General features: G+C 39.3%; 2 protein-coding genes and 1 long non-coding RNA gene across 7 annotated transcripts in view; 1 reads left to right on the top strand and 2 right to left on the bottom strand.

Annotated features, from left to right (window-relative positions):
- LOC114875635 overlaps nucleotides 1–509 on the top strand; it is a 37,849-nt gene extending 37,340 nt beyond the window's left edge. The window contains exon 3 of the long non-coding RNA XR_003789266.2: nucleotides 427–509. This is a non-coding gene — a long non-coding RNA (uncharacterized LOC114875635). The remainder of the gene's footprint in view (nucleotides 1–426) is intronic.
- Nucleotides 1–4,638, bottom strand: part of LOC114875627 (tolloid-like protein 1) — a 39,448-nt gene extending 34,810 nt beyond the window's left edge. Inside the window, exon 1 of the mRNA XM_029186110.2 lies at nucleotides 450–4,638. Coding sequence (XP_029041943.1) covers nucleotides 450–639 — 190 coding nt within the window. The 5' untranslated portion in view covers nucleotides 640–4,638. The remainder of the gene's footprint in view (nucleotides 1–449) is intronic.
- Nucleotides 4,639–9,127: 4,489 nt separating this feature from the next.
- LOC114875637 (leucine-rich repeat-containing protein let-4) overlaps nucleotides 9,128–25,359 on the bottom strand; it is a 79,908-nt gene continuing 63,676 nt past the window's right edge. For 2 of the 5 annotated variants that reach the window (XM_046290172.1, XM_046290171.1), the window contains 7 exons: nucleotides 14,415–15,036; nucleotides 13,664–13,886; nucleotides 13,369–13,508; nucleotides 12,908–13,060; nucleotides 12,302–12,482; nucleotides 12,077–12,216; nucleotides 9,128–11,794 (listed from right to left, as the gene is read on the bottom strand). In XM_046290172.1, coding sequence (XP_046146128.1) covers nucleotides 11,529–11,794; nucleotides 12,077–12,216; nucleotides 12,302–12,482; nucleotides 12,908–13,060; nucleotides 13,369–13,508; nucleotides 13,664–13,886; nucleotides 14,415–14,766 — 1,455 coding nt within the window. In that variant the 5' untranslated portion in view covers nucleotides 14,767–15,036 and the 3' untranslated portion in view covers nucleotides 9,128–11,528. Of the gene's footprint in view, nucleotides 11,795–12,076; nucleotides 12,217–12,301; nucleotides 12,483–12,907; nucleotides 13,061–13,368; nucleotides 13,509–13,663; nucleotides 13,887–14,414; nucleotides 15,037–15,170; nucleotides 15,277–15,775; nucleotides 15,879–15,966; nucleotides 16,777–25,359 lie in introns of those variants that run through there. The other 3 variants (XM_029186117.2, XM_029186120.2, XM_029186119.2) reach the window with 3 other exon arrangements.

Consider the following 25,359-nt stretch of genomic DNA (forward strand, 5'->3'; position numbering starts at 1 on the left):
GTGTTTAATCGCACTTCGCCGGCGATCGGACAATATTTTGCAATAACATGCAAATTTTCTGTCGAGCGCAACGATGCCGCTCCGTAATTGTATCTCCTACTGCCGGCTATTTCGCAACACATATTACGCAAACTAATGGAAAAAGAGGAAAATTTCTTCGTTATCTACTACAATACCGATAACGTGTACGTTTTTACCATTTTCACTGCGGAACGCGTTGATCCGTTTTACATAAGCGCGCGTACAGAATACGAGTTACGTTGTTTTCTGCCCCCTTTTATTCGTGTATTAAATTCCCCCGACTTACGAGTAGCAAATGGTGCGATAGCTTTTGTCCCTTAACATTAATACAATTATTACAAACACGAAATTTCTAATTTCTATCCACGTAAAACTGGAACAGGTTGTTTTTATATCTGTTCACAGCAGAAACAAGTTGCCCCGCTTACCAGCTTTACAAACGTCTACATCCAGATCGCCGCTGATTCCATGAGGGAACTTTGTGTTGAGCAGTTGGTCGACGGTAAATCTACGCCTGTGCCTTCGATACTCGTTCTCCGTTGAATGAGCGTGGACCGCCCGGGAATCGGCGCATCGGCACGCCAGCCAGAAGATCGAAACCAAGAACAGCAGTCTCATCTCGATACCGTCGATCGGTCGAAAACGACAACGAGCGGGGTGTCTCTTCTATCGGCACCCTAGGCCATCAAAGACCAATCGTACTACCGTTTACACCGATTCATTTGCCACTGTTTTCTCTTTCACCCTGTCGTTCACCGACTCGAACTTCACCACTCGACTGGGAAAAGTTGTAATTATTTCTCGAAACGATAATCACCGATCACATCTCCAGATTTTTTATAACAGACAAATTAATAAGAAAACGATGAAAGAGACGCGCGTTTTATTCTCGCCCGGACAAAGAAACAGATTTCATCCGCGACAAAATGGACGAAGGCGGGAAAATGAATAAATGAATAATGAACACGATGTTTCTATAGAAAAGTAAGATGAAATTTGAACGAATATTTATACGCGGGGATCGAGAAGAAACGGAGGAATAATCGTGCGTACGAACGCGGGGGATACGTAATCGTTACTGAAGTTCGCTCGGACGTCGATCGAGGAACTTGACGAAGATCGCGCGTACGTCATCGAGCTGGTGATAAGAAGATCGCGAGGAAGGCAGCGGGAGCGCGGTCAAAGTTCGTGTTACAGATTAGAGGGACTGTATTGCCGGCGTCGATCGTCCTTGCGTGGAGAACGTGGAGAACAGACTGATCGTCCCTCGCGGCCGACACGACGCGTCGTTGGAAAGCGCGCGCTCGTACTGGCATTAAGTCGAGAGAGGGATAGAGGAGGAGGGGGATACGTATGTATATATCTAGAGGGGATGCCGGGTACAAGCAGAGTCTCCTCCCTCGCAAACCTGCACGCCACGAGGGTGGCCGAGACACTGACCGAGCTTCCGTGGTTTGCTCGACAGCGAACCCTAAAGAATCCTCCACCGTCGAAAAACACTTGTGCCACGCTCTACATAACGCTTTCCTTTCGCAATCTCCATGTTCAAGAAACGTGTTATAATTCTGAAAAATCAACAATTATTCTTTTTAACATCAACTGTGTAAAAATTAAAATAACTGGTAAGAATTATAAAATTGGCTCATTTTGAAAGATATCAAGTCCGACGTTATTTGACGACACAAAAGTATTATAAAACATTCTATTATTGGTATTATTTCGGCAGAGTGGGGCACAAGCAAAAATCTGATTAGGAATAGTTAAAAATACATTTATTTTCATTCGATATCTCAATATTTAATTAATTAATTAATAATTAGTCGTTCAATGATTGCAATAATAATAATAAATGAAGTCCCACTCTGCCGAAATAATACCCTATTATTTTTCACCAATCGTGATTTGAATATTTTCAACCCTCTTCAACGATAGAAATGGTTCGATTTATCCGCCAATTATTGTTACAACAAATTCATACTCCATAAAAATGAAACGATATTCGTTCGGCTAATTGTAAGCGATGAAACAAAAACAAAAAGTATATCCAGTTAGTTGGAATGGCGTTTTGCGCGAGCAATTGTGCGTTAAATTGAAAAATTCATGGTACATGTTCGAGAACGGAACGAGCAGGATATTTAATAGGTATTTTTATGGAAACATAGCGGCGTCGCTTTCGGCTACATATTGATAAATATTCCAAAAGTGGCGGGGCCGGTCGCCCACGGAAACACGTGTTTCATATCCCACGCAACGACCTGTATCGGTCAAGTATCGGATTACTGTCATGGGATCACCCTTTAGGAACCCTGTCTGTCTATCCGAGGGTAAGTGCATGTCGACGCTGCACAGAAACCCTCCACGAGAATAATCTCTGTAGGTACGGGGGGTGAAAAACCGAATTCTCTTCTCTGTTAACATCACGCACGAACGAACAGAGTCCGCGTTACAACGGACGACCAATGGAAAACAAATGACCATTTTTAAATTGACAAGAGCGTGAATCGTTTGAGCACATCCGGTCCGTGTGTCACATTGTGGCTAGTGGAGCTATCATTTGGGATACCGGTAGCGTTTCGGTAAAAATAATTTGATAATAATGTTTAATAATAATTTGACTAGATTAACCGCGAACGGCAAAGGGAAACTGGTTGAACGGACAATTACATCCATGAGTTTAATTAAAATCATTATGGAGGTGTGTATTAGAAGCAATAAGTTAGGTGTTCGTGGTCGCAGCTGCACGTGAGGCGTTAAGTGCAAAAGTAATAACGTATCTCACGACACGGTGATCGTGAAAACCTTTCGTAAAACGTCGACCAATATTTATGAAAAAAATTGATCAGATAATGGAGATTGTTAAACGGTGAAATTTTCCTCTACGAGGTAGAGCCTAAACGTAACGAGCCCAAAGTTCGCTACAATTAGCGTAAAATATTTGATAGGTCCGCGGTACGTGTTTTCCAGAATTTCCTCGGTGCCCTGTTCGTCTCCTGAAGAAAAGAGAGAAACGGAAACGGCGGTGCAATTAAAACGGAACATGAGCTTGGAATTTATTCGCTGCTCCTTCCGGTTAGGGAGCGGAACGATGCGTCTTCGGTTAACTGGCGGAACTTTTCTGAAAATTTCCACCGCGAAACAAAGAAACTTTTTCTCAGCCCCGTTCAATTTCGAATTTTCTTGCGATCCTAGCAGAAAACTCGAAAAGTCCTCGGTTCTCGCTCCTTTTCCCGCTCGAACCGGCGTCGTACTCACCTCGCAGGAATCTTCGACGGTGAAATAATTAACGTGGAAAGTTTCCACGCGATTGAAAGATCTCGTGTCGCGATAAAGGGGTGCCGTTGTAAAGCGGATCGTCGATGAGCGAGCGACATTAATTAAAATCGCCGAGTTTAAACTCACCCTCTTCGGCCGCCTTCTTTTCACCTCGTGTCCCATTTGTCTCGGCTATCGTTTAACAATTCTCGACGCGGCAATCGAATGTTCGATCGATTTCTAAATAATCATTGTCAGTTGTCATGTTAAATGCGTTTAATTTTTAAGAAGCAGACCACCTCGAGATCTAAAAAAGAAAGGACGAAATCGAGGAGCAGCGATATAGCAATGCGGTTGCTCGTTTAAACGAACTGCCGACGAATAATTAATCAGCATTAAGCATGCACTCTTTACTGCACGCATAATGAAGCCGATTAGACGCGCGTTGAAGCTTTCATCTCTTGAAAATACAGCTCCCATTAGACCTCTGTACAGAGTGATTTAAAATAAGTGTAATAAATTTTCATCATTTTTTCCTCCACTCAGAAAACAATTACTTACTCGAAGTAAAATAAAGAGAAATAGAACTTTGATAGATCGTTAGAATTCTATTACAATTCGCGATGCCAATCATTAGTGATAGCTGTCTGATCAATTTTGTTCCACTTCTTTTGAATCTTCCTGTATACGGATCGAAAGGTTTCAACAGGACTAAACATCATTTGTAATGTCTAACGATATCACTGAAATAAATTTAATATCCCCCAGACGTCGACGTCTATCCACGACACGAGGGTTCCACAGGGCAGTGTTCTTCAATTTTTATTCAGGGGGTTGATAAAATTGCTCCAGATTCTTGATGAACCATGAAAATTGAAATGAAAATATATCATACTCAAATTTTTTTAATTAACGCAAGTGATCTGTATGAATTTTTAACTTTCATTTTGGGGTTCGATTTTAACGATACTGTTAGGCGATTTTCCAATGGAAAACCAGGTTGAAGAACACTGATATGGGGAGAGCAGGTTATCTTGCCATCGATGTGGAAGTATAGGTCTGATATTGCTGGTGTAGCTCCGCGAAGTTATGAGAGGATATTCAGATGGATCATTCCGGTTGAATATTTTCTGGTAATGGAACACGGAATCGCGTAACGATGTACTTGGATGGAAACGTGTGTCGTGAATAACAGTATCATCGATGAATCACTGATGAGTAAAAAGATCTAAGTTTCTGATTCGTTGTAACTGCTCAGCAAATCATTTTACAAGCACTTTCGCATTATAATTTAATAATAATTAAAAATTTCTGTTATATCTGTAATTGATACGAGTACGTAATTGTGCTTTAATGAGAGCTTCATTGTAATTATATTCAATTTCATTGGTGAAATATAATGATACATATCTCAATCGTTAAATTCAGAGGTTTACTGTGCATCCCCGCGTAATGATCCTGACCAAATACCATATCGAATTCTAAAAAAAAGATGGCCCTTTTTGCACCGAAATCCATCTGTAGAAGTACGTTGTTCGATTTCGCAGAAGGGCAAAAAGGAAGAGAAATCGAGCGTGTATTACACACGGCTCTATTCATTGATGCTAAATATCTTTTTAGGCAACCTCGAGTGAACATTCAACTCGTTTTAGAGCACAGAATCATTTATATTTGAGAAATAATTAAACAACTATTACAGTAACATAATCATAAATTTTGCTAGTAGTTATTTGTTATATTATTGACGCTGTGCAAGCGTTAATTATGATTTAATTGAACAATCAAATCACCCCTAAAAAGGAGTTCAAATTCAACCGTAGCGTTCTCTATACAAAAACGGTTCAAACTACTCGACTTATCGATCCATGTTCCGAAACATAAGAAACACTAGCGCTGCCTATCGAAAAATAGTGGAAACTGAACGTCAACTTATCGACTGCCAAACAGTTGATCGATAAGTTGACAATCAGTCGGTAAGTCGGTAATTATCTTCTGATATTTGCCGATAAGTAGCGCCAGCGATCCCCTCTTTTAGAAGAGGTTTTTTTTCTTGAATAAAAAAATAGAAGAAAATAAATAAAGTAAATTAAATAAACTCCGGAAAGAAATTAGAGCACGATAATTATACTGACGGTGCTCTCTTCGTACGGACCTGATTTGATCCAGGGGCGTCAGAGACCCCGACGTATCAATGACGCCCTCTGGATACTGACCTGATATCATCTTGGGGTGTTAGGGACCCCGAAGTATCGGTAATACTCTGTGTATCAACGTTATCGTATCTGGGGTGTCAGGAACGCCGATGCATCTGTGGCGCTTTCTGCATACCGACCTGATATCATCTTGGGGTGTCAGGGATCCCAAAGTACCGATAATACTCTACGTATCAATCTTATGGCATCCGGGGTGTCAGGGACCCCGATGCATCAGTTGCGCTCTCTGCATACCGAAGTGTTTCATCTTGGGGTGTCAGGAACCCCGGCGACTCTTTTTAGGCACCAAGAAAATATGATCTTGGGGTGTCTGGGACCCCGGTGACTCTCTCTGCGCACCGACCAAATATCATCTTGGGGTGTCAGGGACCCCGAAGTACCGGTGATACTCTACGTATCAACGTTATGGCATCCGGGGTGTCGGGGACCCCGGTGCCTCAGTGGCGCTTTCTGCATACCGACCTGACATGTATAAGAATTTTCCAGTCTTGTGCTGATTTGAAAATAAAGATGAAAATCAGAATTGTATGCTTAGGTACTTTTTATTTGTTCTGAAAGTTCACATATACACGTTAATTGTTAACGATATAATAAACAATGACATATAGACATTAGAATCTGAATAGATGCCCGTATCGCGAGAAAAAAGATGTTTCATAATACATATCACGTAATAATTATCGTATAATGACCATTTATATATATATGTAACAATATTTATAGACATATACAGACAAACTTTATGTATATTCGTGTTTTACATTATATTTATATATTATATACGTTGCAACACCGATATGTCGTTTTAGGCATGAAATTTCTGTCGCGTATGTGTACGTGTGCACGATGCATGTATGTTCCATACAGGATTTGTTCGATCATGTGTATACGTGTATGTATATATATTTATATAGGTGGACCAATATTTACCTTCGTTCTCATATTTATACTTCGTACCGGACTTTCTATCCTTTATGCAGATTAATTGCTTAATCATACTTAAAGAGAGGATAAGATATAGGTACACAGGTAGTACTCGTATGTGATTCAATCATCGTTAAATTATTTGTACGTATATGTATATATATGCTTGTGTGTATCTCGTGTGTATTACACCAGCGTATACAGTAATTCGTCAAGAATGAAATGTCCAAAATGAGTCCTCAACAGTTAACGAAGCGGACAGTATATAAGAGAGCACCGAGATACATATGAGTGAAGACGTACATGTTCGATATAGAAACAGAGAAACAGGCAGAGTAAAGCTCCGTTGTTATTCTTCTTCTTCTTATTCTTATTCTTCACTCGACAGATTCTCTTCTTGCGCGTTTGTTTGCAGGCTCGCTGAACTTTTTTTTATTTCCCGAAGAAACGTTCCCAGAGTATTACGCGCTATGTAATTCGAAATAAATCCTATGTATAATGTATATATTTCTATTATATATATATATATATATGGCTACGCCGTGAACGGCTCGTCGGCTGCGCCTGCAACGACTCGACCACTGTAAGACACTGTACAAAAATACCGTTTATAATAATTAGTAATAATAACGACGTAGCCGACGAGACGAAAACCTACGGCCATCAGAGATATGTCTCGACATGGTTCTTCGGGTGTCTCGGAACGACTAACCCGTTTCATCGTTCTACGAATCACCTAAGTTAGGGATATGTTTCACTACATGAGTCAGGAGTCCCTTGCTCTATTTCTTCTCTATGAATATATTAACAAAATTCTAATAGCACACTATCGAGCACATTATCCTTCTCTAGGGAAATAAATGTAAGGGTAAGAGTCCTCAGTACTCAATAATCAAGAGTTACTTGTGCACTATGCCTGAGTTAGTTTTAGATTTGGCTACACCAAACGATTATATATTTTGATATTTTTTTTTTTTTTTCGAAACAAATAAGTTTCTTTAATAATGATTAAAATGAACGATAGACTCGATTCTGCCATTAAATATTAAAACGACTGATGGGGTCTCCTTTCTTCGCACTGTATTTTTCCCTACAGAAAGCTAGTGTATTTGACACTGCATGTACCGAAAGGAAATTTCAATTTGCGGCTGCAAAATAATACAATGTCGCTGATAAATTATACACAGGGCAGATTAATAAATCAGAGCGAATATTTTGTATACTGTTCTACTTTCCTTTCACCCTTTGATTCAGTCTTTAATCATGGGATCTGAACTCCTGCCTCACTGAGTATATGTGCATCTATGCTAACGTTACTATTCTTCGTTTCTGTATCTACTGATATTTTTTTTTTTTTTTTCGTCACTTTATGTCCCTTTGCATCCTGTCGTTCGAGGGAATTATTTCCTTTTATTAGATGAATTCGTATGAAAATAAGGGTTTGAAAGGTTGTCGATATGCCAGCTGCGGATCCTAAGCTATATGTAGGGCCTGCAGAGAATTCCACTGGGCGTATCGTTTCGATTTAACTACAATTCAGAGTTTCAATTAATAGACTCGACGTTTAAAACATGTATTCTTACATTATGAGAAAATAAGAGAACAAAGGATCAGTGGTAGTCTGATTATTCGCTTGAAAGAACAGGATGCAATCAGTAACTTTATATTTTCATATCGATGAAACTTTTTAGAAAAAACATCCAATGCGTATATGTATATATATAATATATAGGTATATAATATATCTTTGATGATCGTAATAATGTGTGTATATTATACGTAACGTACATATATTATATATATATATATATATATATATTAACAAATAAATTCTCTTAAATCTCATACGTTCACGATATGTATACGATCTTTAAAGATTATATCAATGAAGTCTTAAATCACTATAATTTAACCATTATCTTACAGGTAAAATTTGGGCGTATAAATGATATGTGTGTGTTGTGTGATATCAACACGAAGCCTTATCCTTTAATCGAAGTAGAATGTTGTTTCTTTACTTTTACTCTTTCTATGGAGCTTCTTAATGAAACGAAAGACTGAGTAACTAATCTTCATTAGATTCTAAATTACTTTTTTTTTTTTTTTTTTTTTTTTTTTATGGTGCAATAGTTATCTGGACATAACTATTTCATTTATTATCATTATTCTCCTTCGATTTATCTTGGAATGGCAATTCGCGTTACAACGTACCAGTTATATCGTTAATCTAACTTCGATATGCAACATTATTCGTAGAATTAATATAGCTTAATCTTAGTATTCTCTTACCTATCTAATCAATTGTAAAACACAATTTACTTTCCACGTGAATGCTTTAATAACCACTACGTTCTGTGAACGTATCTTCAATAATATTGTTTCGCGCGATATACAGTCTACGAAGTAGAATGTTGTTTCTTTACTTTTACTCTTTCTATGGAGCTTCTTAATGAAACGAAAGACTGAGTAACTAATCTTCATTAGATTCTAAATTACTATTTTTTTTTTTTTTTTTTTTTTTATGGTGCAATAGTTATCTGGACATAACTATTTCATTTATTATCATTATTCTCCTTCGATTTATCTTGGAATGGCAATTCGCGTTACAACGTACCAGTTATATCGTTAATCTAACTTCGATATGCAACATTATTCGTAGAATTAATATAGCTTAATCTTAGTATTCTCTTACCTATCTAATCAATTGTAAAACACAATTTACTTTCCACGTGAATGCTTTAATAACCACTACGTTCTGTGAACGTATCTTCAATAATATTGTTTCGCGCGATATACAGTCTACGAAAGGTGTTCGACGATATGTTTTTCTTTTTCTTCAGCGTTTTAGAATAAATACAGTGGAACCTGCGGTATTCAAATCTCCTATTAAGTTATTTGCAAGTTATTGCAAATGAAAATAAAAATATGTAGTATTAATTATTGAAGTGAAAGATGGACTATTGCAAAGCTATTCATTTTTCTTATCCTCAGTTTATGTTCTATTATCAAAAGAAATTAATTTCCTTATTAATTTCAATAACGCAGGTTCTACCGTACTGGTGACAGAGTATTAAACTCGTTTCTACGATATACAAGTATACATCTAATTGATAATATAACATTAGGTGTACAGGATTTGTCCTCATACTTTCTTCGTTTCGTGTAATTAATCTAATTTCTCACGTTCATCGAAAAATATTGCAGACTTCTTTGACGTCAGCCGTTCTAAGCGAATTTCGAACACGTTTCGCAACTCTAAATACAAGCAGCCGTTGTTCGCACGTCACAATCTGTGCGCTGTTGAAATAAGAAAGAAAATAGTAGAGGGATAGGCAAATAAACCGAAGCTATAAGTCGTTGAAAAATGATACGGGTTCGAGTTGCAAAAGCTTTACTGCGACGTACGCCATACGTAGATCGTTTCAACGTCTTCGTTCGCTGAAAGACAACGATGTAATTTTCTCGTGTGTGCGTGTAAGCGTCCCTGTCCTAAGAGAGCAGTATAGCTACGAAACATAAGCTACCAAGCCATTTGAATGGAATTGACAAGTGTCGGTTTCCTGTTGAGTACATTACGTTTCATCAGCAGTCGTTATTCCATTTCGACCGGTCGGTCCTTTGTGAATGGAGTTAAGCAACCGGAATCATCTCAAGATCTATTTAATGGTAAAGACTACGCCTCTAAAAGGGTATGGCTAATGATCGATTACATACGATTGCTTTACTCGTATCGATACACTTTTTAAAAATATTTTTCACCATGAACGTAATTTCAACGCGTTGAAATGTTCTATAAAAAATATATGTATAAAAGAGAATGAAAATTTGACACTTTTCAAGTGAACTGAATCTTCTGTTTTTTTTTTGTTTTTTTTTGTTTTTTTTTTAAAGAGTACTAGGGATACTTTTATCAATCTAAAGTTTTAATTGAATTATGTAGCGTAATTTTAGTGTAATTTTCTTCCTTCGTTCTTTAATTATTCGACTATCATCGAAATAGTCTTCAAAATCTTGATTTATGAATTCGTCTACCAGATGATCATTCCCGTTACTTTCTACAACAATGAACAGTGGAAAAGAAAAAGATGATCCACGATGCAAACTACGACGAGATTGTGACGTACGAAACGTAACATCAAGAAATTATTAATAACTTGTCCCAACGTTTCGGGAACGCGTTGATATGTATTAAGATGAATGTCCGTGGACCAATAGAATGACGACTAAACTACAGACATTCGAATTTTCTATCGAGTTATGCTTACGCGTCTCGCGTTATCGCGAGTGTAACAGACATCCAGAAAATACTTGGCAACGATCTTGATATGTAACGTTCGGTGAAAAAAGGCTCGCGTGATAATAATCCTGATGTCGTGGTGCCTTCGTTTCACCCTCTCATCGCACGTCTCGATCGAGATTCCCTCGTTTATATTTTTTTTTTTTTCGTTATCCTTTCACCCATGGTTTTCCATCCCTTCGTCGATCATAATCAAGATGCTTATAGATATATCATTCCTCAAATAAAACAATGAAACATTCTGCAAGTAATCGCGACTGACACCCCGAGAGACTAGTCGACTGCTGTTCACTTTGAATCCATGTAACTAGAGCATAAAATTATCATGATAAAAGTATCACCATCAATTCGACGGATTAACCTGTTAACCGAGTCATTTTTCAACCAAGAAGGAACTATTTCCCCTCGTGACTGTAACAAAGAGCGAATGAAGCTGAGTTAATTTATCTTGTACAAGGTACAATATTGCTACTGCGATGTATTTCCCTCTCAATTAACTCCTCTACCTCGGTTAACAAGTATCTTACAATTAAACGATCGACTAGATCCTTTCGAGTCTTTGATGAATCGTAGAAATCTCCAGGAAGGGAGCTATTGATTTTCAAAAAGCATTCCACCATGAATAAACATGTTAATCGTAGAATCGTGTCACGTCTCCGCGATCGTGGCACGATTTCTCGACGACGGAACGATGGATTCAACGAAGAGAAGGATTACAAACCGGCGCGGGTTCTCGCGTTTCTTTGATCAGAAAAACGGATTCGCATCAGAGCCGGAGGAGGCTGAGATCGTCGAGGGTCGTGTGTCTGAAGGGAACGCAATTAAAACAGAACAATAGCAGTCGCTAGCATTTGTAACATCGCGTCGACGTAGATGCAGCTACTGCCAGCTGACGAGGTTCGCCCAGCGTTTTTCCCGACGCAGCCCATTCTCTCCAAAGGTAGATTCTGGACCGAGTACTCCCGGTGCTCGCTGATCATCGTGCACACCGTTCGTTTCCTCGACATTCTTTCGTCGTCCTTGTCCCGTAGATTTCCCAGCCAGACGGAATACCATCGCAGCTCGCAGTCGCAGATCAATGGATTGTCTGAATAGTTCAACAGTACAATAGATTTCTAATTGTGTCACTGTCGCCGATGATTGCAGCTAATTTGACAGTAATCGAATCATTGAATATCACCGTCTGCACGTTCGCTCGTTAAATTTGTTCATTTGTAGGTCGAAAGGGTTCCGAGTTTAATTGGAATTTGAAAAGGTGTAAAATAATGACGTTCCTTCTATTCAACCCTATCGATCGATACTTTGGGAATATAATTCGATTGCACTCGAATGTTTAACGAAGAGATACTTTGCCCTCGCTCGAATTTACCTGTGATATCGATGTGTCGAAGGGTGTCGACGATATTCTCGGTCACTTCTTCCGGTATTTGCGTCAGCTTGTTGTTCTGCAGATTCAACGTTTCCAAAGAGTTCAGGTTCTCAAAAACCAACGGTGGTAACACCTTGATCCTGAACAGAGATAAGATAGATCTCGTGAGAAACACGTGTACGAACAACATTCGAACTATCCTCACAGAATTAAAAGTGAAATTACAGATTCTTCTGGAGATTAAGGAACGAAATGGAATCTCCGTATCCGGTGAAAGCATCCTCCGGGAGCACGGTAATGTTATTCGCCCTTAAATCGAGATGCCGTAGTCGATGAAGACGTCGTAACGCATCGCTCGGAACTGCATGTAAATTATTATCCCCCAGCCGTAAATATTGCAGATTTTCTGTAATGAAATTCAAATATAAACCTCGATGGTTATCTCTATTGAATCAGCGTTTGAACGTACAATAATTTTGAAGTGGTCGCAAAAGTCGTAACTGAAGTACTTTATTAATTAACGCAGTAATATTATATAATCTAAATTGAAGTATTCGTCAACGTTTCGTGTAATTGCTTTGACTCGAACGACCGAGAAACTCGGTTAAAAGTTAGCGCATGCTCCTAATTTTTATTTGGAAAACTTTATCACTCATCGGATCCTCTTCGCTGCAAAATAAACTAGAAAAGCAGTAAATTTCCACGACATACAAGTTTAACGGAGAACCGATAGTCGTTTGGTTATTCGAAGCGTATTTTCGCATCAAAGGTGCTGGAACGGCGTAGAGTTGATTCTTTAAAGGAATTGTGTGGAATCAATATTTCGCTTACCCTCGAGACCGATGAACGCGTCCGGATCAACGTGGGTAATTTGATTTCCGTCCATCTCCAAAGAGTTTAATTGCGTCAAGTGAGCGAACACACGAGCGGGTACCTCGCGAAGCTGATTGTGAGCCAACCCTAACGAATCCAGACTCTTCAGACCTGAAAAGGCAGAAGCGTTTCTCTTCTAATGAAATCCATTTTTTGCTACTGGAAGGCTATTTTTGAAGATTCTTTTGCTTGGTATCGGTTCATCGACTTCTCAGAATAAAAGCATCCTTTGCCTCGACCTTAGAGAAAAAGGTCGTGCATGCACGAGCCTTCGTACAATATAAAATTAATGTTCATTAATTATCAAAGTCTAGTTAATTAACATTTAAGTATTTAAAAAAAAGGGAAGATTTGAAACGATTCATAAATGGGTTCAGCAGATGCAATTTTATGGAAAATTGAAATGAAAGTAGACGTACCCTCGAAATCACCCTCTTCAATGGCGGTGATCCTATTCTCCTGCATCTCCAGCTTCTTCAGCATGTCCAGAGTGCGCAGAGCTTGAGTCGGTACTTTGTTCAACTCGTTTCCTCCCAGATTCAGTCTCCTCAGCTTCCTGCTGCAATTCAAAAGTATCTTCATTCGTGCATCGTGCCGAATCTCTGAACACTTTGGTCGTCATTAGAGAAATAACCATTGCGTTAACCTAAACCTGGAGTCCTCTACTTGAAATCTCTCAGAGATATAATTTTATTTCAACGGAATTAAACTTACTTGTGCAGCCCTTTGAAGGCATCCTCCTCCACAGTGGAAATCTCATTTTCGTATAGAGAAAGGATTTCAAGAGTGTCCAACCCTTCGAAAGCTTTTTTATGAATCGCTTTGATCTTGTTACGGTTCAGGTTTAAGATAAGTAAGTGCTGAAGATCTTTCAACGCGCTCGATGGTACTGAGAGCAAAGCGTTCTGCGATAGATCAAGCTGCGTCAGGCCAGTTCCTGTGGGATAACAGCATCGCTATATTACATTTGTCTTTGAAGATTATTCAAAGTTGCGAGGGTTCAAAACCCGAATATCAAGACTTCGAAGTTCTACCCTTGAAAAAAAATCAATTTGAAAAATAATAAAAGTGAAAATCTCCATAATTAGAAAATTTCCAACTATTAATAATCGAAAGGGTTGAAAATCAAAGTCCAAATCTCAACATTCAGAAAATTTTAAAATATTAATAATTGAAAGGGTTGAAAACAAAGTTCAAATATTAACATTCAGAAAATTTCCAACTATTAATAATTGAAAGGGTTGAAAACCAAAGTCCAAATTTCCAACTATTAATAATTGAAAGGGTTGAAAACCAAAGTCCAAATTTCCAACTATTAATAATTGAAAGGGTTGAAAACCAAAGACGAAATTTCCAACTATTAATAATCAAAAGGGTTGAAAACCAAAGTCCAAATCTCAACATTCAGAAAATTTAAAAATATCAATAACTGAAAGGGTTGGAAACAAAAAATCGATGAGCTCACCGATGGAGCTGAGAGAAGATTCCTCGAGTTTCGCCAGGCTGCTGTTGTGAATGGTTAAATGACGAATATCGAGGCCAAGGAACACGTATGGCTGCAATTTCGGCAAGCTGTTATGCCTGAGCCTCAAATAGAAAATCACCGTGTTCGTTCTTCCCTTCAACGAGCCCATAACCTTGGATATGTGGGTGAGATCGGTGAACTCGCATACGATGTCAAGGCCGGATTTTTTCAAGGTGCAGGAACAGGGCGATATCTCGGCGTGCGATGGGCAGAGCTGCGATGTTTGTGCCAGGCTCAAACCCATTACGAGACACAACATGCAAATCACCGTCCATAATCTTTGTTCCTTCATCTTTTCCCCGACCGTACGCAGCCTCGTCTTCTCTAGATCCTTCCTTTTCCACGAACCTCAAACTCGCTCGTTACCGTTCTCCTTCTCGATTTTCACCCAATTTTTTTTCTTTCTTTTCTCACCCTCTTGTCCTTCTCAGTCGGCACGCACACGCACACGCACACACTTCCCGTTTCGCCCTCACTGTTCCTGTACCTGCAGCCTGCTACTTAGCCTCTGCTCTTCTCATACCCATTGTTCGCTCTTCCGCGGTGCACCGGTACACCGAGTCTGGAAAAACCAAGAGCTTCGTTAATTTTCACTGATAAAAATCGAGGAATCCGCGACACCTATGACTTATTACAACCACCCTCGAAACGAACTCCATTCGCAATTAATCAAAGATAAGACTGATCGAACCGTACAAGTTAGGATTAACGATTCGTTCGTTCGCGCATCTGAATGGAAAATAACCATCGCGGAGGCAGCATTGTTGGTGGAAAATTTATGCACTTGACATTTTCTCGCTAACGTTCCTCGCTCGATTCGATCTCGGGTCATTTATTTGCGTCACGACACTGTTTCGGTAAACATGAACGTTCGAGGCGTTATCGATCAATCGCGATGGAACAAATCGCGGCCGGAAAGAAATAGGAAACGAGTTTTCATTTTTGATCGAATTTTTTTTTATCTACGTATAATTTTCTTTTTTTATATACAGAGTCTTGAATTAGACTTGTTCCATTCGGGATCCCCGTGTATAGTTAATGCGATAATCCCCGAAAAACGTAGAGAAAACGCTCGTCCTTGGACTTTTCACCCTCGAAACTCGAGTGGCAAGCTGTCGTTTTCAACCCCTCCCCGTCTGTGTTTTATGAGTAGCTCGTATATTTTTTCCCATCAAGCGTACATGCCTCCTGGGGATAAGAGAATTTTTGAACGAGACGGATGTATGACGTTTAAAAAGCGGAAATTTTAGGCTCAGGTGCGTATACGTAATGAAGTGTTTGAAAACCCGCTCGAGTGATACCTGGAAATGATACTCTTCTCGGCTGAAAAACCGTTAAACGGATCCTCTATTTTTAACACTCCGATGTAATTTGAATTTTTATATTGAACGCGAGCTAATTACAGAAGCTTCGAACACAGATTTTACTCGAAACCTTTCGAAAATTATTTTCACACCTGTTTAACCAACTTTGTCGAAAATGAAAAACATACCGATCCATGTAGATCACGCGGTCGTTTTCACCGAAGATAAACCTGCTGGAAAAATGCGAGACGATAGAACGACGCGAGTTCGCGTAATCACTGGTCATCGCTTATTGATGTCACTGCGTATCGAGAAACTTAACCGGTCACTTGATTAATCGAAACATGGGGGTTCGCTCTAAACGCAGGGGAGCATAACGACACACTTTTCTATGTTGCCATTCAACGAAGCAAATTACACACAGAGGCGCGCACACACTGTCGGAATAAGAAACTCTTTTCATCCACAAACAACTTTAATTCTTCCTGAACGATACGTTTCTTTGAAATCTCTTCAACTATTGATAGACTTCCGTGTTGTTTGAAAAATTTACTGGCGTCTCGCCTCGATCGTTCGTCGATCACGCTTCATAGTCCACGCGAGATCCACGACCAGCGACCGTCTAACGTAGACTTCCGTCCATGGTTCTCCAAACAGCTTCTACCTTTCCCCGTTCGTCTCGAGTATTCCCAGCACGTACGCGTTAATCGCCGGTGCACCGTCCGCGCGGATCGCATCGCCAATTTGCCGAAGCTGCACCTCCTGAAGCTGATCAAACAAGCGGAGGAGAGCGACAGGGGGACGTTCGATTTCACGGGACGCGAACAAGAGATAATTAAACGGGAACGAATCCCGCTGAATCTTGCGGGATTTCAGCTACGAAATAACCTCGCGACCGACAGCTTGAAATTCTTTTTCTCTTCTCTTCTTCGTAGAAGGAAGGAAGAAAGTAACGGGTAGAAAACGAAACGTCGTCTCGATTAGCGTTGACGACGCTCCAGTCGAGAGGCGAAAGCTGTCGTGAGTGCCGCGGTTCAGCTCGGCACCGCTGCGTTCAGTTGTCGGTGACCTGGGTGTCCGTTGGCATCATCATTGGCCGGCTAATGGGCAGCTTCCGTCAAGGGGATCATGGGATACACGACGACGCCAGAGGCAACGTGGTGGACCACGTCATCGGAGATTCTTACGACACTCTGAGCCGACTCGGAGCAGTCCGTTTATTGCTGCTTGATCCTCTTTCCTCCGCGATCCGTTCCACCTTCCTCCAACTCTTTCTAACTCGTTTCCTCTCAGATATGCGGCTCGAAAGACTTCAAGATTTTCCAACGTTTTTCTTTCGTCAGTTTTTCGCTGTAACCTTTCGAAGATCGATGGCTTCGCGATGGAAACTGAGGGACTTTCTGATTTTATTTTCATTGCTTAAGGGGCTATACCAGTGTAAAACTTTTGAAAAATCGATTTTTTTTTGCATTTTTTGAAAGTCTATACTCTCTGGAATATCGTATTAAAATTTTAAGAATCTCAAATAGTTTAGGAATGGCAGCGTTCTAAAGAGAAACGCGCTTACCGCCAATGGATCGCGTTTTTCTCAAATTTGCTGCAGCTCTAACTCGAATACAAATTATTGCATCGACTCGAAACTTCTTTAGCGTGTTCAGTACATGTTTAGTCATACCATGAACTAGGATTTTTTTGATTGGATGAAAAATCTCAATTTGGCATTAAAAATATTACTATTTTTTTAGGCTAAATTCCAAACTTTTCTTCAAAACGTCGCCATTTTGTTAGATATTGATATTTTTCAAATATCCTAGTTCATGGTACGGAGAATACCTTCTAGTTTAACAGCGTTTTTGTTATTTTTCATTTTAAGCACTCAGGCAGCGGCAATCACTGCAGCAGTGGAGCAACTTTATTTTTTGGAGCCCTGGGAGATAGCGCATAAGTCGCTTGTTTTTTATTATTTTTGTACCAAAAAATTACTATAGATATATGATTTGTAACTAAATACATCCGTGAAGTTTAAAAACATGGGATGTAATATTTCTTTAAAAAAAAAATTCCCTAATATCACCTAATTTTAAAGCGGTTACACTGGTATAGCTCCTTAATTTTCTGGAAATTCTCAATCTAAATTTTGTTCCACCATCGCTACTTGTTTCTTAACACACTTTTTTAGCCATTTTCAGCGGAAGTGAAGGATCGTAATCCGGAAAGCGTATAAAAATTGTAATTTATACATGTAAAGCGAGGGGAAGACAGATTTTATCCACGAAATCGTTCGCCAGAGCATTTGACCGTAGTAAAAAGAAATTCAGTACATATTATGATTGCGACCACGGAAACGGAGAATAACGCGGGAGGATCGTAAACCTTTGAATTGCCTGTTAACCCGGTTTTATCTAAACATATGCGAACGTTTCGTATTATTTACAGACGTTTTTATTGCCGGTTATGCTGTAATACGTTCTCATACGCGGTAGTAAGTTATTTCGAACAATCAACCTGTTTTAAATAAATACCTGACCTGGGAACAAGATGCAGTGGACAAACAAGGCACAAATTTCTTTATCTCCTTGCGTGGACGTAGTCGTTAAAATAATACCAGCGATAATTACAATAATGAAAGAGGATAAAAATCGGGCCATTTTAGAGCTGGTTCAATTTTATTTCCAGTTTATCGGCTCTCTCGATTCCAAGCCGGTCCTTTCAGCTAATTTTCGTCACGAACAACGGCCGATCCGCGGTCCGTCACGTAATTTCTCTGCTTTACATAAAGCAAGCGGTTCGAATAGGTGGTCGGTGTCGATCGCGTTAACGAACCGAGGGAAAATAAAAAAGCAGCTCGCTAACGACACAAAGGTCGCGACGACGAGGAGAAGAGGAAATGATGGATACCGCGTTACTTCCTCTCTTGTCACCGGTAATTGCGATTCACCGGATATATCGATCCTTCTTTTTCAACGCGATGCATTATTATGCGCGTGGCGGACGACAAGCATTCCTCGAGAAAACTCGCGTCTCGGGCTTCGATTCCATCGCTAATTGGATTTAGACGACGACGGATGAACTTGCGAGTGGAAAATTCGATTCGACGCGTATTTTATCGACGCTTTTATCCCTCGCTCGATCCATCGGAATCCACTTACGATCGCGGGAACATCGTCGACGATCGAAACTACTTATTTTTCTGCTCGAAGAACTTGGAACGATGAAGATGAAAGAAGGAGGACTTTATTCTAGATTTTCTTACGGATGCATTTGCGAGACTGATGGATCGCTTTATAATTTCTTAATTTTAAAGGAAAATCAACTCTTTACCTTCGGAAAATGTTTCAAGAAAATTTACTTGGAAAGATGGTAAAGTGAAAAACGATTATCGAGAGTATCAGGTGCGATACATATAGAATCGATAAGTCGATGAAAGTCAATCGTCCGTAAAATAAAACGAATCGCTGTTAAATCGAAGAATCTCATAAAGCATAGGTTCCGAAGCAATTTCGCTACGGTCAATCAATTAATACAACTATTCGAACGATAGATAACCCAGCTTTACTAGCTACCCTCTGTCTATCGAAATCAATACCTTGGTGTTCCCGTTGTTTGCACGGCCATTGATGCGAAGCAAATTGTACAATCTGCCAGAAGGAACACTGTTCAATTGACTGATGTCGACGCTTCGATCAAGCTAGTTCCGGTGCCATATTTCTTTTTTTTTGCCGAATAACGCGTCGCGAGTACCGTCAAATTTCTGAATGATTAATTTCAGAGAAAGATCGACCAGTTACAAAGGTGAAAGCATATTTCAAGCTCTATTAGATACCACTGAAAGCGACGATAAATTTTATTCAAATTACGCGCAGGGTCGTGACGAATGGGATATTGGAACAATTCAATTTGTATTTAAAGAGTAAAGTTAAAATAAGAAGAATTTATCTGATATTACAATTTCCTATTTGGAACCACGTTTATTTCGATATAAATTTAATGGCACTTACTCGCAGTTCAATCGCACGGTTATCGCAATCAGCTGTATAGTATCGCTCATTAATAGTCATTAGCTCACGTTTCGCTTAGCATTATACTATTATAACGCTGCGAACCGAAAACGTCACTAGGTATCGTTCCCGAAATTTCAATACAATCCGTTTAGCAGAAAATTTCGATAGTTATTCCGGTCGTTAAACTTCCCTTCCAGACTCGGAAATTAACTTAAATCGACTCTGTATTTAACTCGTCAATATTCGAATACGACTATCGAACCCGTCCATTTATTTCGAAATTTATTTTAAGCAAGTTGGAATATTAAACTCTGAAAGTGTCTTCTCTGCGAATTTCAATGCTTTCGTGATTCGTTTGTCTCAACAATAACAATGGCTGCAGAAACGTAACGAAGTTTCTGTATCGTTGGCTGCAATATTTATTAAGAGGATCGGAAAAACGACACTGACGCGACGGAAAAATCTTTTCACGCCGAGAGCAACATGAATAGTTTAGTTTCATCGATCGACATAGAAAGCTGCTGGAACATTTGATACGAAAACGCGAGCCCGACGAACGTGAGGAGCACGCGAGAAAATAGAGAGCAGAAGGAAAGCCGGTAGAGATAAACAGAGATTCTTTTAGATTTCTTTTATTAGGGTAGCAGCGCTGAAATTGGGGGAGATTTTGATCCGGCCAGGGCGTCTTTTATTTTCAGAGCTTTTTTTAGTGGCGCGAAACGAGCCAGTTCGAGGATACGATTTCTTTCTGCTAATTGAAGCAATTTTAGGAAATGAATGTTTTTGGCCGAATTCGTGTAACTTTAGACGTTAAGGGTACTTCAAGTAATTTTCATCTCTTCGAGTTCTCCAGATCTCTCGTAGAATTTCAAATGAGAAGCGAATAAAAAAGAATCATTCGGTATCTTCAGAGCAGATTTTATTTTAATACACGTTTTATGTGATACATTTCAGCTTCGTGTGTACGTCGATCCATTACAGCATCGCATTATCTCGTTGTGGCCTGTGCGACCCATGAACCGCACGTTATCTTGTTACTAGTCAGGTGCTTAAGGTTCGCGTAAACCGCAATAAAGTTCGGCTCGTAGTTCGAACGGTCGTTCTACAGGACCTCGTAAAACAACTTCTTAGAATACCTCTGCTCTCTAATCACGGCCATGGTAAATATTCTCTGATCGCATGGGTTAGTTAATTAAAGCGGTTCCTAGGGTTAATATCCTTCGATGATTTATTTTCAGGACGAGGGACCGATAAAATTAGGGTGACTTGCATCATCTAGTTTTTATTAAAAAGATTTTTGGATAGGTAAGAGTATTTTGGAAAATTTATTTTAAGAGATAAGGACGAAAAGGAAGCCAATGCAAGCTACTCGAAAGTATAATAGCTTTTTAAATATTAGTGGAAAATGAAGATAACGATGAAGTGTAGGTTGGAAATGCACGTGGGAAATACGATGGTCGGTGTTCGTTCTATGTATTTTCCGGTGGCTCCCTTAGTTTCCGACCCTAATTAGGCTGGCTCGCCCCTAAATTAACACTTGCATTGTTTATAGCCGAGCGCAACGAACTCGCACGTTTCTGTCGCGACGTTCCACGGAATTTCCTGTTTGAATTTTTCATTTATTCCGTATAATCAAACTTCATTTCTCTGAAGAGACTTTAATAGGAATCCTTCTTTTTCGAAAGTATTCTTCACCGATCTGGTAGGTCGTGGAATAGGATGTTATTATTGGGATCATGCAAGATTTGTCAGGAACAAGATGCTTGGGAAATTGCTTTGTTTTGGGATTTGAATCGAGGATCAACCCTCTCAAGCTTCCTTCTCGATTTTCTCAAACGTCTTTTCGTTACACGACCCTGCTGATTTTTTCTCCCTCTCTTTTTTATCAACGAATATTCCTGATGTTACAGATTCGAAGACGAGCATGGAAGATGGTTGCAGCTTGGGGAATAAGGGATCCCGGAGATCGAATCTGCGCTCTGTTTCCGACGTAAGCGAACGGATTATTTATTGCCGTATTAAGATCCTTGCCCTCGGGGATCAGCTTTATTTCGAAGGGTTCTCAAACCTCCCGAAATTAGTAAATCTTCTACCAAACTAATCGTCAAAAATTTGGTATATTTTCTATTTAAATGAAAATCAAATAGTTCGCAAGAAGAAGATAGGTAGATTATTTGCAATACTACATACGTCGTTTGTTTGCAAATTTTACAAGCTTTTTATTATCGAACCATAAACTTCAGTACTCCGTGATACCATCCAGTGCACGTAGCCATAAATTCCTAAAGCCAGCCTTTCTTGTAGCCCTAAACCGTATTTGTATAAAGTACAATCTCATAAGCCCTAGGAACGCGAGTTTCACGACGATCGAAAGTAATTCAACCCTCGTAAATCGCTTCCCCTATCGGATTTTTCTTCGCACACCGCAACGTGCAAGACAAGTTTTTAACCAAGATTTTCTCTCCGTTGAATTCCGTTCGAAAAGCCATAAATTTTTATCAGAATTATTTACAAATAATAAGTGCAATCGTGGATTGTTTCAGAAATTGCCGCGAATAAAGGTACGCGATATTGGGCGCGATAGGATTTTAATAATGAACCGTGTTACAAAGGTAAAATTGAACTGCGATTTAATAGGCAATCGAATTTCAATTTTCCCGTTCTTTGGTGCTGTTCAGCTGATCCCGATAAATTGCTAAAAAGAGGGAAAAAATTGTAACTGAAATTGAACTTGTCACGTTGCGCCGAGAACGAAATAGAAGGGCGAGGAAAATGTTTCAACTGGTAACTCGATCAATTGTTATCGAAACAAAAGGCAATTTTTTCAATAGTTTCGAATGTTTGAAAAAATAGATACACGTGGACCAGACTGTATCAAACTATTTTTTTTAGAATTTGTGCAACATTCTGCAACATTTTTTCATTTTATTTCGAAGCTTTATTTCACGCTGCTTTTCCTTTAAACTTTTTCACCAACCTGGAACGTCGTTCCGCATTCATTTCTTACATGTTGGGGGGTCGTCGTGTTTCAGCTCATTAAACGAGACCGCTAATTTCCTTCTTATTCATCGACGACCAGCGTCGTCCTTTAATAACCTCGTTCGCGGATGTTCCTCTCGATGTTTTCTAGCGTAAGCACGACGTCGTTGTCTCGTTAACGACCGCATGAAATTAAGCTGACAAGTCTAGGACAAAGCACCTGGCTTTTCAAAATATCATTGTTTCGTAAACCACGGCAAAAATTCTCGATTGTTCCGCGCATAATGACTTGGTACGAGAGACATATCGTACCATTGGAAATTATTCAGAAAGAGAACGGCTGAATGTAAACACAAAAGTTTGCAGAATTTATTTCTGGCAAGTGAACGCAATTTAACACTTTGTTCGTTTGATTTCCTGGCAAATTTTCCCCTCAACAAACAACTCTGGTCGCGATGTTTTGCTGGCTTGAAACTAATTTCCCCGATGATTCGAAGCAACATTTACCGCGGTCCAATGTAATACATCACCGACGGATATTGTGCTTTTGTCACGAGGAGCCTTTATTACAGAGAAGAAAAAGAATTTGTATTTATATCGTCAATTAGCCATCGAAACATGGATTCGTGGATTCTTTTACAACTTAAAACAATAATAAAAAAATGAAAGCATTCGACTACTATCTATAGAGGAAAATGGATCGAAGTAATACAGCATATGTATGATGGATTAAACGAGATGATTCTCGGTGGAGATGGCTCGGAGATATGACGGTGGTTTTTGATCTTCTAAATGGGAACGTACTGTTATGAATCGAAAGCTATCAAAATCGAATTCCATGAACGGAGGTTGGTCGTTATTTAGTGCTACGACCTCTGGGTTGGCGATATCCACTCGGATTACCTCGAGGTCGCCGCACCGCACCTCCCTGCTATCAACACGCATGATCCGCTACCTGTTATCCTCTCATGACACAGTGATTACCCGAGTATCCTTCTTTTTCTGTCAACTACCCCGACTCGGACTTATTGCTACCTAGCTTTATCCATCCCCATAAATCTTCCAATTCGATATCAATGAAATAACGATCCACATTAGAAACTAACATATCAATGCAAGTACTATGGCTCTCCTTATTTTTTTAAATTTTTATGAACCCATTGATTTTAATTAAAATCAACTGATGATAGGAAAAGGACTATTTTCGACTTTACACGAGAATCAATCAGAAAAATGAGAAACACGAGCTCGTTGACTTCTCAAACAGTTTGTTCATCGATTCAAAGCAAACGCGTGCAAAGGAACCTGATGGCCAGTTTTCGAAAGTGTACCGAAAGAGCAGCAACAACGTGAATTCACTGTAATCAGAGGAATGCACGGCCCCGTGTATCCAGCGTTTCTTTATCAACGCGATTCATGGGAATCTAGATGAATCCGGCATTTTTTCTTTTTTTTTTTTTTTTCTACCTCCGTCTATTCTCGACCATTGGCTCGAATCGACACGGGACGATGGACTTTCGAATGAAACTTGGCCGTGCCGTGTTTCAATAGGTGAAATCAGCAACGGTCTTGGACGGAAAAAACACCCTACTCTGATGAATTTCCATCGAAAATAGGAAAGTCGACGTAACGTGAACGACGCGGCTGAATCAGCTACAAACAGGAAAGGAATTGGAAACAATGCTTGAGATGAATATAACCGCGAATGGAGTAAGATTAAATCTTATGATAAACCAAGAAACGAAAAGATTTCATAAAATTTTCAAAATGATTTGAAACATTTACAATTTAATATGAAATTAATGTTAAGTCTCTCATATCAGATCCCAAAATTCTACCAGAATTAAATTAATTTTGCATGCGTTTAAATATTAAATCCTCTGGGATACTTAATACCGGAGGTTTAAAGATCTTCATTATTTGTTCATACGAGCTGAGGATATGAATGTTGAATGACATAATTTAGCCATTATCGATTTCTGTAATTTAAACTATCGCATGACCGCAAAATTGTCGGAATCTTTTGCTTCCTGAAGACGGTCACTGACACCAGAATCCCCAAGGGTTAACGCTGTTGGATTTTCTAAGCTCAGAGAACATCCCTGCCCACTTCTGTGACCCCCCAGCTGCAGAGTTTCATGGCCTCTGTTCCATTAGTAGATTAAGAATAGCCGACGGAAATCGTGCATTTTTCAAACGACGTTTAAAATTCTTCTCCTAAGAAATTAACAATCGATTAATAAATAACTAAATTTAAAGTACATTTAAAACGTCTGATTTCTTGTATACGCGGAATATTCAATAAATGATTTGAAATGGTAAAAACAATTCGGTAAGTATAATGGTGAAAGAAACAAAGGGAAACTAGTAAAAATAACTGTTGAAATAACTGTTTATTCAGAGCTACATTTGCTGTTAAAATGAATTCCGATGGAACATGTTGCCATGCCTTTTATCACCCACCCACTTCTTTGTCGTTGGTGAATTAAAAACAAAGGTTTCAAATATTTATCTTGCCCCGAGTGATTTTCGTTTCCTCGTCATTGAAAGTCCCTTTGCCCACACGGGTTAAGTAAATATTCACTGTTTGTCTACCTACGT

Source organism: Osmia bicornis, chromosome 2 (assembly GCF_907164935.1).
Source record: "Osmia bicornis bicornis chromosome 2, iOsmBic2.1, whole genome shotgun sequence".
NCBI lineage: Eukaryota > Metazoa > Arthropoda > Insecta > Hymenoptera > Megachilidae > Osmia > Osmia bicornis.